This window comes from Pagrus pagrus (genome assembly GCF_965226575.1).
Source record: "Pagrus pagrus genome assembly, chromosome: 4".
NCBI classification, from domain to species: domain Eukaryota; kingdom Metazoa; phylum Chordata; class Actinopteri; order Spariformes; family Sparidae; genus Pagrus; species Pagrus pagrus.
In genome coordinates this window covers 8363105-8376802 of record NC_140188.1, presented here as the reverse complement: position 1 = coordinate 8376802, position 13698 = coordinate 8363105, and the positions used below count along the sequence as shown (strand labels likewise).

Here is a 13698-nt window from a genome sequence, read left to right as displayed (position 1 = left end):
TTGTAAAGAAGTTGTACAATGTTTTTTTTTCAGAAATGTAGCTTCTTTATTAAGATCTTTGACAAAATCTTCCACTTTGCTAATGCAGAAACTAGCACGTACAGTATGGTGGAAGCAATATTTAATTAATTTAATATGTAATTCTTTAGTACATACAGCACTGAATTTGCCAGTGTCAAATGCGAGCACAACAGTGTGATTTTTAATGATACTCAACCCTACAACGTGACAAGATCTATTATATTCTCAAATTATATTCTCAATAAACTGTATTAAAACATTTATTTCAACGACCTGGCTCATACAAGATAAAAAAACTAAGTGCATGAAATTTATTAACAAAGACGGAACTACAAGGAAGTCTAACTTGAAACAACAACTCCTATCCATAGTTTCAAAAGTGCTTCATGTATCTGCTCTTCCAGCATGAGGATTACTTTGGAAAACTAAATACTGTGCTGCTGGAGTTCACTGCTGGTGGTAACTCAATAATGGCAACTCGCTGATAATATGGTCATATTTAAACATGACCGATAACACAGCTGTGATTTTAATCAATCAATCTTAGTAATGAGAACAGGAAGTTAATCCATTGTTATGCATTATTCGTCAGTAAATTAAGGTCTTCGGGGTTAATTAACTAGTGGGCTAAGGACAATGTTAATAATGCAGCACTAATATAGGGCAGGTAATAACACACTTGAGAATGTCCTTCTCAACTCCAGCTTTCAGTTCTTCTCAAGGTAGAATTTAGTAGATATATCCAGACAGTTCTGCTGTACTAAGATGTCCTTTTAACAGTAACAGACATTAACACTGCTTTAGGTTGATCTGAGTGTACATTGATGTGATGGCACTCTATAACAGAAAATATCACTGACCCTGTTACAACAGAAAATACCTCCATCCAAAAATAACTAAATAGCTGTGTACAATTTCTTGAAAAGTAATGAATGGCAGTGACTGATTGTCAGATTTGAGCTTAATCACCCAAAACACATTTCCCTACACCACTGACCGATTAATTTTCTCATCATTGTCTGGGTGGATATATTATTTTTACTTTGAAATGAGAAGACAAGATAATTAGTCATCAGTACAATTACTTCACTGATGACTGCTTCAAAAGCAAAATGGCAAAGCAATTAAGTTACTCCAAATGTTTGGATTCCTACTGTGAAGTTCAGCTGCTATGAAAAACATTGTATTTCAGGACGGGGGCGAGCAGTCTATGTTTTTGTGCCCCTGCTGAACTGTGCAGTGTGCATGTCTAGCTTGCCAGTTCAACTGGTGGGTTTCACCCAAAACAAACCCTGAAACAAAGTTGCTTGAGATGCCAATGAACAATGAGTGATCTTTACATCTTACTTTACTTGTAGAACTGCAGCATGATTGAGCTTGACAACAAAAATCATCATCAATGCAGCATTTTGGCAGCACATTATTACTGACAACTACAAACAACTGCCTTCTTATAAGCTACTCTGAGCTAATCTGTTCAAATAGTGCATCTAACTCGGGATGCAAATCTTCAGCAATTTCCTTCATCGCTTGCCACATAAATGATTATAATTTTATTATGTGGGGATGATTTGCTTTTGAAATATTTCAACAAAAACACAATTTTTCTCTACCTTCATCAAATGTTTTAGTCGCCTAAATCTAACAACATGTGGGACACAGCACAGGAACTTCTGTCTCCAGTGTCAAAGTCATGTACAGTGATCATGATCATCAACCCAGACCTCCTTCCAGTGACGTTACCAACAAATGCAGACCATGCATGATTACATTATATTAAGGAATTGCACTGCAATTTCATAAATGCCACTAGAACACACCCAAAAGGCACATTTAAAAAAAATGACTCTGAACAGCATGTGCCATTTTGGTGACATCTTTGTGAGGGCAAAAGAAGGGATCTGGATAAGATGCAAGCTACTGCAAAATGTAAAGTGGGCCTTTGTAGACACCTTAATCTGGCAGTGAAAATCCCTCGCTTCATATAAATACTGCACTGACATATTAAGCCAGAGCTTTTTGCAGCATCTCCTGGGGTCCAAAATGACATTCAGCATCTGGTTGGACATACTTCCTACTGCACATGGGAGAGGCAAAATGTAGCTCCCTTTCTTTCCATGTACTCAAATCTGACCTAACAGACTGCCTAGAGCTACTATAAAGAACAACACTGATGCATTCCTGATGTTGCGAGATATCAGTGTGGATCTAGAAGGTTTGGTCAGGATTTAGACTATCAAAACAACAACAAAACACTCCGAGTTCAGATGCAGTTTATCTTGACATCACACCTCAACAACCTTTCCTGACGGCAGAACCTGGCTGTTTCAAGTCTGCAACTCCAAGAGGGCTGACGATGCTAACTTGCTGCATGTGATGACATCATGTGCATACCCTCTACAACATTATATATACTCCTGGCTTTTATTACAGTGCGCTGTGTCAACTCAATCTGTGCATCTATTTGTACAATCCTTGAATAAAAACGGAAGAAATTTAAGCGTCAAATTTATCTCTTGGCCTTGGATACAATATGTTGACAACACATTTCTTAGTTCAAGGTCCATTAAGAAAGAAAGATTTGTTTACCTGAAGGCTGTCACAAGTACTAATGCACTTGTCAAAGTTGCACACTGTCAGCAGAACATTCATAACAAAATACAGGCAGGAGATTATATCACCATCTTACTGGACATAGAGCTTGGTATTTATTGACTGATTACATCAGCTTAACACACATCAAACTAGAGGCCATTGGCTATTAAAGACAGAGAGAGTCTTTAGCCATTTTCTTAGATGAGCGTGCCTTTTCACACATGTAGCACACAACAGAGTACAGTTCTGTTAACATCTGGTTCAACTACTTCGGACATTTGCGTTCAAACAGTTCCTCTGGGTATCGTCCGGAAAAGTTCAGTGCAGCAGTGCATGTGTGAATACGGCTTCTTTTAATGACAGGAAGTTAGAATAACACCAGAATGTTCCTTAAAGTGATGTCCCTGTGTTAGACTATTCCTGTTTTTTAATGTGCACCTCCAGCACAGGCGGCCTTATCTGCATCCCAGCTCTGTGCTGGCGCAGGATGAGGCTGTTGCTTGACACACAATATTGGACAAGACAGTAACATGGAACATTTAGAGGAGGATAGAGAGGGTACCGTCGCACCAGGCTTGCCAGCTGTGATAATGATGTATAATTTAATTGAAGGCTGTGCTTCTATCCTCCATAGAACTCAAACTGCTCTTCTCTTGTCAATGCATTATTCAGGCTAATGGTGACCCTGAAATAGAAAAAAGCTTCTTATCTCTTTAAAGTTTTATTGCAGAGAGCAAAGAGAGGTAAGGAGGTATATGGAAAGAAAGTGAGTTAGAGTGAGGCAGAGAGTCACAGATAAGGTACAAAAAAAGCTTACTGAGATATAGTTCTGTCTACTGACAGGCTTTGTGAAGGATTCCTGCTTCTGACCATGACAGCGTCATCTTCCTGGCAACAGTAGAAAAATTCAATTGGGCAGATACTCGATGATGTTACTCTATTCTGAAGTGATGACACTTCTATGGCAATGGCAAGATTTTTCAATAAGTAAATGCCTTGGACTTTAAATTAAAGAAGAAGCTTTACTACTCTCCTCTCCAGACAACCTCAGTCTTACTGCTGTAATTACAAAGATTCAAATAAAAAATTTAAACAGCAAAACTCGCGTCATCACCAGCAGGACCACCATCATCATCATCTCTAGTCAGCGAATGAGAGAGAGAGAAGCAAGATGGAAAGATATGAAGCGCAGTAAAGCACCCATGCATACACTATTACACATGGACCATCTTCACATGTGAACAAGCAGATACTCTCGCATCTTGGTCATAGCCAAGTCAGGGAAAGACAGGGTGAAAGGGTCCCAGGCAGTAAAGCGCAACCACTTCAATCCATCACACTAAGTTGTCATATTTACAGTCTGAAATTCGCCCATAAAACACTGTTATTGTAAAGTGTAATTTCCACTGCAATTAGAAATCAGCTTCATTAGAGGACGTGTGACTGGAATGTGGCAATTAAACTGTGCTGTATGGCAAGTGGGTTGGGGGCTGGGGTGGTGAGGAGGAGGAAGTGCAATACCCAATGATGGCACTTTACCAGTTTACTGAATTGGTTATTTCATTGCCTCAGTCTATAATTGCAGACAATAAGTAATCATTCTTCAGATTAATCCAATATGCAACTTTATATATTTACCTTATGATAAATCTCGTATTCAAAAGATTAGAAAAGCTAGGTTTTAAAAGACAATATGTTTAACTTCATATTGTCAAGATTATTGAACCTGTTACAGTGTATACTTTAGAATACTATTATATATAATATAGTATAGTATACAGTACAATATATTGTAGTAACTATTAGAATTACACACATTTGCAAAATGGTATGTAATAAATGAGACAGATATTAAGAGTATTAGTAGTAGCATATATAATAATAATAATAATAATAATAATAATAATAATAGATGTCGTGTTGCAATAGGAGTGATTTACATTTGACTTGTGACTAGTCAAATGTCCTTCTATGGAAGACCCTGTCTAATGATCCAAATGTCTGTTATCTTTACATTCAGTTACTTTCAGGTTGCTTGGCTTTAAGACAACTTTATCTTGAAATTGGTGAAGATCATGAAGGTTAAATAGGTTTAGGCCTTGTAGGACAAACATAATCAGTAAAATCAATTCCAAATCAACATGCTTAGCTTGTATCAGTGATCTTTTTGCTCTTATCTGTCTGAAAAAAAAAGGAAAAAAAGAAAGAAATAAAAACACAAAGACACAGCTCATATAAACGCAGGAGACCTTGCACTGCCAACATGCAGTTTTGAACACTGCTGTACAAACTAAATAGGCTATTCTGCTTAACTTTAAAACAGTATTATCAACACAAAGAGATCTAAGACAATGGCCATTCAAAGCTGCAACGACAGGGTTGTTCACACAGAAACAGAGAGCCAATCAACATGTACAAACATACAGTAGGTTAGATGCCATAGACCAACTAATATGTGAATATTGTAGACACATTTTGTCTGAACTACATTAAGCTACTCAGGTTCAGAATCCTGGTGATGTGCATTCTAGCTCACTGCTATCACTTACTGTACTGCGGCCAAATGAATACAACAGAGCCATAGATAATTTAGGTTATAAGGTTATTGCTTTTCTTACTATAACAAGACAAAATGTCCTCTATCATGACTAGAAAGGTGACAAAATAACCCAAAAACTAAAATGTTGCAGATCTTGGACCGCTTAACTGTTATATTTTAGCACCATATGTCAAAGTTTTACCAAGGCTATATGTTGTTTGCAAGAAGAACACATTTCTCTCTAATTATTTAATGATATGTTAATGTTATTGTAATTATGCTTGCAGAATTCTCACATTTTTTTAGTGAATGTCTACTTTACATATATGTACTGTATGTTACATATGATTTTTTTACAACACCTTATAGTAAAACAGAGCAATGCTATAATACAGTCAAACAATTTGAATTGATTTGATTTGTTTACAGACCTCTGCCACTCTAAATTGTGTAGCCATGACATTTACCTAATCTCGAGTCAATTCTGTTGCCACTGTATCTGTAATCTCGCCCACACTTTCTAGCTTGTACACATTGCATTTATTTCTAACAAGGCGTAGGCGTACAAAATTAAGACAAGTACATTTGAGGAACTGATTCTCAACTTGCAGTGGCACAAAGCTTAATGATCTAATTGGATTGAATGAGGAACAGCAGGCATATTTTCTGCCTTTCTAGCCTTTTTCATCATGATTGAGTAATTATGAGGGAGCAAAGTCTGCTTCATTATAAATGTTCTTGCTGGCTGTCTTGTAAACAATTTGTTTATAACATCAAGTGTTTGGCAGTACTGAAATATCGGCCTACATTTTTTTACATTAGCATACACGGGATCCTGGATACGGCTCTCAGAGGTCTCACCAGCTAAACCAAACTGAGTCACAGTGTGTCAGCAAAACGTCACAGGAACAGATAGTGAGTGATTTTCCCCTTGCTCTATGACAGCCATCACTGTGTTCCCTGCCCCAAGACAGAAGTCCAAACATATTAATTGAAAGTGATGACAGTGATTTAATTTTTCCGTCAGGCCGTTGCCTAATTTTACCCCCATTAGTTTGTATAATATTTCTAACCCCGCAGCCACTTCTGCCTTTCTGTTAGGGCCAGGGCACATTAGGCACATTTACCTTTGTTTTCTCCTCCAAATAAGCTCAGCTAACCTGTGGCTAACCTTTGTTAAGAACCTGTATAATTTCTTGCCATGTCTGAATCATTTTTGGGGACTTCTCAGCAGATTTGTTGAGTACAAATTAAAGCAATTATCCTTTAATAATTTAAGTCTCTCAGAGTTGCCACTATTTAAATAATGGCTTTATCATTAAATAGTGATTTTACTTGTTTTAATCGTTTAGAATAATGGATGCAAATTCAATGTAATTCAGGCAGCCTCGTGAATGTTGGAAATTTAATGTCGTTAAAGAACATTTCCATTCTATTGTAGATGGTGGTGTTATTCTTTCTCTTGGTCTGAGCAGCCCTGAATAGCACTTACTAATTGCACAGTTATGGACTTAGTGCAGACTTAGTGATGAAGTAAGCAATTTGGGCTGTTGATCTGTAGTAGGCTACACTATTCCTGTGTGAGTAGGGAGTGGTAATATTAATTCCTGCTCTCCTCTCCTGGTCTATAAATCTGATACTCTCTGACTCCCATCCCAGGCAATCAGATACACACAGCTGTGGGAGATAGAGGAGTGTGAGTGGTATTTCTGTAATAGGTGTTGGTCACTTCTCTTTACCATTACTCTTTCACTGACTGCCTCAGCAGGCCTCTCTTTAGTAAATCAGTTGTTGAGAACATTACGAAAAATGACCCAAACCTAGGCTAGTCCACATATCATTTGTCTTCACAGCTCTATGCGAACACAGCCATTTATTGTAGTTTAGTGGGATTGTTATACATTCAATTGGATTTCCCCCCTATTGCCATGCTCACTCCAATCTCTGGTGCCCCTGATCTGGTCTCCTGTGTTGTATTAGTTATGGAGGTCTCTCTGCAGGGTGATGTGAGAATATGAAGGAACAGTAATTTGCTGGATTCTGGGTGATGTCAGACATCATGCATATGAAGTCATATTATGTAAGTGGGTAGTTTCTGGATCACAAGACCTTCAGAACTAGTCCTCCACTCTCCATGGGAGAACAATAAACAACATTCTGTTGCAGCCGTCACAGTACCACAGCTGGTACACCTGTTGTTAATCCACTGACTACCCACAGTCAGCATACATCATGCTGGGCAAGGATGGCTGAAAGTCAAAGTGTAACATAGTAGTGGCATTTCTACCGGCACTTTGGGCCTCACCGAGGGAAGTCGTGCCACTCTGATTTGCTTTTTCATTACCTGTTGTACCAAGGCGAGTTGAGCCAAGCCACGTCTAAGATGGACCACCTTAGGAGTGGGGCCAAAGCGCACATCCCACCTCCAAGCGGCCCGAAGTGGCGTCTCGCATTGCGACCCCCCTTCTCCCCCTCAAACAAGCGCGTGTTGTGACACTCAACCCAAGAGAAGGCAGGGGTTTTTTGTATTCAGCTCCCAGTAATTTTGCAGCTTCTAAGTGACTCTCTGTGTTTTAAAGTTTAGTTTCTCTTCAGCATCATTGTTTGTACTTTTAGACATCTGCTTTATTGTATCATTTCATTTTATTTGCTTTTAGCTGTTTCTGGATTTGCTGGCAAAAAACATTTCCCGATTTTGCTACTCTAAGCTTTTATATAGCGCACCATTTTGGGTTGAACTTTTGTCGGCTGCCTCGATTCTATTAATTGCTGTTGCTTGCGTTAAAGATGCTGCATCATGGACATTGAACAGAGGCTGGAATCTTCTTTTCAGAAAATAACCTATTTGCTGTGGGCTATATTGTATGTTGTTTTCAGTAAAGGAACATCTATATGTCACGATGTAAAATGTGACATAAAAACATAAACATCCACAAACATTAGAGATGTTCAGATACCATTTTTTCCCTCCCGATACCGATTCCGATACTTATGCTGTGGGTATCGGCCGATACGAGTACCGATACCGATACCAGTGTGTTATAAAAAATTATATATATCATACTACGCCTGCATGACTGTGATATGATTATCATTGTGGTGAGGCCTGGCTCAGGTTAAACCCTTTGTAAAACATGAATGAATACAGCAAATGAAAGCCATTTATTTTTAAAAAGAACAGTATAAAGCCGAATTCAGCACAGAGCAGACAGGAAGTCAGACACGAAATAATAACATGACATCCGGTTAATTTTCAAAATAAAACACTCTGTGTTGATACAAGCACAAAAACCTCAAATAAGAGACAAATACGCGCTCTTCTTCTAATCCTTCAGTCGGGAACACTTCGTGTTGTTGTGTTTATAACACATACATATAACTGCGGTCGTGCGTGATTATGTAATTATCGCGGGAATTCCTCGGTTTCGTAACTCCAGCTGATCGGCGGAGCTGCGCCGTGGCGGATTCAAAACACAGCTGGTGGGGGTTGCCGGACGAGGACGACGGAGCCAAACCGCCGGAGCCGTAACGCAGCGGACACGTATCCAGAGGAATCTCGGAGCTAACCGGTAAATAGATTCCTATTTCTAGGCTAATAAATTACGTGGTATCGGATCGGTGCATGGACCTCAGTACTCGCCGATACCGATGCCGGCATTTTCGGCAGTATCGGAGGCATTTCCGATACTGGCATCGGAATCGGAACAACTCTAACAAACATATGGAGATATAAGTCTGATCTCAAGCTCACAGCTGATAGTGACCGAATATGACATAACAGAAGTACATTTTAAAGGATTCAGTGTGGACAACGATCGTCAGATGTTACACGATGTGATAGATGATAGTCAGAAAGTAAAATGTATTGGAAATTGCAACCTATTGCCCTTCAGATTATTTTCATATGAACTAGTTTTCAACATCCACATCTGGATGATCCAAGTAATGCGCCATGTAAATCTTGTCAGTATCAAACACTGATCCCTTTGCAGGCCTGACAGGTAGCTATAAAAGTTTCCTTCAAAGCTTAAGGACAGTACTAGCAATGCACAGGAGTGAGTCTATTTAGATTGCAGAAGTGGTTTAATACATTTCTATGGACATTTTGACAATATTTCCACTAGGTCAATTTGTCACAATTGAAAACTGCTGTAATTGGCACACTGTACAGTATATTCAAGACGACCAGCCCTGCTGTTCCATGCACGAATGCAAAATAATTTCTACAGCCACATTTCAAGCACATAGAGGGTTGGTGTTTCGGTGGATGATCGCTTCAATGCATGGCTCAGGTTTATGGAGATCTGTGTGGTTGGTCTTTAGATTTCATATGTGGCAAATATTGTATTGCATAATGCTGAGTTTGAGAAAGTTACGTTTTGACCAACCCACAATTACTGATGGACAAATTGTCACACACATTAGGCTCAGCCATACAATTTTTAATGAGTGAATAAAATGGCTTAAAATAACACCTCCAGTGTTCTTAGCAATATAAGCAGTAACAGAAGGGAAAATATTGATAATTTAGCTAACACTGTGCAGTCGTAAATGACACAAGTGTGAAAATCAGGATGTTAAATGTGATAATGAATGGCAATTTACAGCCAATGCAAATTACTGCTGTTGAGAAAAATCCAGTGACACTGTGCTGGCACACAGATGAAATGTTAAATAGCTATTCCCACCCAGTCCCTTCTATAGGTAATGACAGGAGATCCATCAACGTTTGTCAGCTCTGCACGGATCTTATCTTAATCATGGAAAATATTAGTCTTTCTAAAACGTGTCACCGAAATATAATTAAACAAGCAAGGTTGGGATTCAGAGTATGGCTGTGGAATGATTTGTTCAACTGTGCACAGATAGGGATGTGGCCTAATTACACCAAGGGAGGTCACTGCCCTCCATTTCACAGGAGGCCAGTGATAGCTGGATTTCATACTGTATCTGCTTTTACCCTTGGTTTCCTGATTGCTGATTCATATTGGTGCCAAACGCATCAAATTTCAGCCTTGAACACATTTTATCCATCATTTCAAATGATTCAAAAATTGGGCCGAAATGCATGTTGTTTTTGAAAGCTCTGGCAAAATGAAACTTTATTCTCTCTCTCGTTCAATCTGCAAGTGTCTCTTCTATTATAGGTTGTTGTTACATTGACAGCAAAAATCTGGATAACAAAATGACTGTGAATGCTATGACCCATTTCTTATAAACTAACGATTTATACACATATGAACTTATTAAAGTAAGAGAAGTACTGGACATCAAAGGAGAGACTCTTTCATTATCCAATATTTGAGAGTGTGTAATATCAATCTGAGAGCATGGTCCAAGTCATTAAGAAGAACTTCTGTGTGGTAATGATGCGTGTCGGTGAGAAGTGCGTGGACACGGCAAAAGGAGGGTGTGAAAGAGATCCATTTGAAGAAATGTAAAGCTAGGAACGGGTGAGGCAGAACAAGAGCAAAAGCAAAGTGGCAAGGAATCATTAAATAGATCACGGTGGTGACACTGCCTCTTTGAAGACGCACACATCCCAGCGTGAGCCTTGAGTGCTAAACAATGCCGATAGGCTGTAGGGAGCATCTCTCAGCCTTCTCACTGAGCACTAGCACTAAGATTAGAGGTTCCTTTAATCCGACAAAGGGGATTAAATGCTACAAGAGAGGAGAGAGGACCGCTCCCACGGAGGGGCTGAGATGAATTATTAACACCTCTCCTCAAGACTGGTGATCTAAGTCTTTAAACCAAATATCACAGTTCTGAGACACTGGTGGCATGTCCTGCCAACCAAACATTCCTGGGCGCACAGATAAATTTGATCCCGCTCATCTCACTCCGCCTCACAGAGAGGGGAAGGTGTGTGTGTCAGCATTTGTGTGAAGAGAGTGGAGGGGTTTCAAAATAGATCTTTAAAACATGAAAAGATAGCAGCAGAAGGGTAAAAGTATGATGAAAACCATACAAACTCTGAAAAAGCTTAACTTAAGTGTTCATTGTTGGATAAGTATACATTTGCTAGAACTGAAAAGTTAGACAAAACCATTCAGTGGATAAGTGGTCATCACTTCCCCCTATGCTCAGGAAAACAGGTCAACTTCCTTTGAACACAGCTCAGCTGACACCATAAGTCATAATTGCAAAGAAGTATACCAGAGGATGAACATTATGTAAAAGTCCAGACTGTTTATGCATCTTAATATGGTGGCACAAAACATCAAAATCCAAAAGTGTCTCAAGGCAAGGTCAGTCTGTGATGAGAATGTGTCATCCAAAATTTTAACACCATCCTGTCCAAGATCCATGTCCATCAAATCTTCAGTTCATTTAAAAACATCACCACATTTAACATTACGCGTATCAGTCATGGTTGTCCATCATCACTTACCCCCCTTGTTCCATCTGCCTTTAGTCCTTGCTTGATAGGTGAGTTCGGGACAGCCAGAAAGCACCAAGAGAAAAAAAACAAGTTCAAACACAGAAAGAAATCCAGACTTTGCCCTGGAAAACATGTCCAAGAGTTGCTGGCAGCCGAGTCACTTTCACATGGCTGTGTTTCCTCCTAGAGCAGCGCGGCTGTGGCGCATGGTAACCCACGCGTGGGCTGTCATCATCAGTCACGCTGGTGTCAGCAGTGGGTCTCTAGTCCTACCATGCTGCTCTTGTGATGCCCCGGCAGGGTGCTGATCTTTCACTGATGCTGGAGCTCCGAGTGAAGCCACATCTCTCCCTTCTGTAAGCTCTGCCACACCAGAGCGCACGGGAACCAAACGGGAACACACAGCTTGCCACGCGACGGCACGGCTCAGCTACGCTCGGCACAGTGCATAGGAACTCGCTCTCACTCAAGCTCACACACACACACTCTCACACACACACTCCCTCTCTCTCCATCTCTCTCACGCTCACTGCTGCCACCGCTGTTGATGCCGATGCTGCTGCTGGAGCGACTGCTGAATTATTTCCTGCCCTCCTCACTCTGGGTTTCAGAGGGAATTCATTCCTCTGTGCTCTGTCTTTTGCTTGGAGCTTCGCATCGTGGACAAGACAAGAGATGGTAGCACAATCCACCTTCTGCACTCTAGAAAATATCTCTTCAGGGGCGTGTTGGACTGAGGCTGTCTGCTAGTGTAAACCAACAAAAAGGCAAGTAACAATAACAGGTAGTCGGTGAAGGCAAAGGGTGTAGGGGAAAGACAAGGTCAATATTTATAGAGATGCTCTTTACCAGGAAGAAACGTGCATGGAAATTGCATCACTCTTGCAAAAGAAAGGTGCTAGGCTTCACTATGGGCAATGGAGCAAAGAGAGAAGGAGAAAGAGAGGGCAGGAAAGAGAGTAGAAGATCAGAAAGGAGCACTCTCGTGGGGAAATTGTAGGGTTCTCGCCTACTGGCCCATCCCCCCTCTTTGCTGTGACAGCTCATGGTCAAAAAGTGTACTAAACGTCCAAAGACCAGTGCAGATAAAGTCGAATATTAATCATTTTGCAGAAATAATCATCATTGGAAGGTGCATTAAAACATCCAACTTGTAAGAGTAACATAACATCAGAGCATGTCTCATGCAAATATTCACACAGTAACTTATTAAGTACAGTGTACTGTGTACTTCTGAGTTCAAACTAGGGATGTCAGTTATGGTAAATTTTGCTTTCGAAAAGCTGACACCGATTAACCAGTAATTAACCGGTTCATTACTAAGGAAAAAAACCTAAAATACAAGCGCTTTCCAATTAATTCAGACAGCCCCCGGTGAGTTTGTCTGGACCGGACGGGGAGGCTCTGATTGGGCAGCACACAAGTCTCGCATAATCAAGACTTATTTCCTTATTTCGCTGTGCCAGTGCTGCAGAACGGAGCACACTGGACTGCATCTCCCAGTCAGCAGTGATGAAGTTATAGGTAGTCGTGAAGTTAACTTTCATTTGCAAGAGCTGGCTAGCAGTCGCTTGTCAGAGCTAACATTAGCTTGTTTGCTCTGGCTAGCTTGACTTTTAGCTCATCCTTCTTTTTCATAAAGTGCCTTTCCATGTGTTAAGTCACAGTAGCTCTTAATGTTAGAACAAACTCGGGCTGGAGGTAATGTTAACATTACCAAATTAACTCCTCAAATCCCTCACCTTCTGCAACACTGATTGGCAGTATATCTCCTCCACCTGGCACCACACTTTCTCCCTTCAGCTAGCAGCGATGTGGTCTTTGGCTGCAAGCCATCCTCAGACATTGCAGCAGGGTGTTAGTAGTAGTAATGTAGTACAGCATAGTGCTATAGTTCTACTTAACTCTCATTTGACAAATTTTGCCTTTATTATGTACGTTACGCAAATTAAGATTAGACTGACGTGCGTAACGGGGCAAAAAATATTCTCAATAGTTAACCGATGACATCTCTAGCTCAGACAACAAGAAAATGTGGTGTAAGTCATGTATATGGATCACACAACCACTTCAACCACAGTAGACAAAAAGTTGTTGTGGGCACTTTAAATAGTCTTGACATCATGTTACTCCAAAGCCCTGAATATAATGGTTATCA

General features: G+C 40.1%; 1 protein-coding gene across 8 annotated transcripts in view; it reads right to left on the bottom strand.

Moving 5' to 3' along the window:
- The window catches only part of robo2 (roundabout, axon guidance receptor, homolog 2), a 311369-nt gene that overhangs the window by 253141 nt on the left and 44530 nt on the right, over positions 1 to 13698 (bottom strand). For 7 of the 8 annotated variants that reach the window (XM_084351853.1, XM_084351850.1, XM_084351851.1 and 4 more), the window contains exon 3: positions 11550 to 11579. The exons of the other annotated variant lie outside the window; for it this stretch is intronic. In XM_084351853.1, coding sequence (XP_084207979.1) covers positions 11550 to 11579 — 30 coding nt within the window. The remainder of the gene's footprint in view (positions 1 to 11549; positions 11580 to 13698) is intronic. 8 annotated transcript variants of the gene reach the window in all.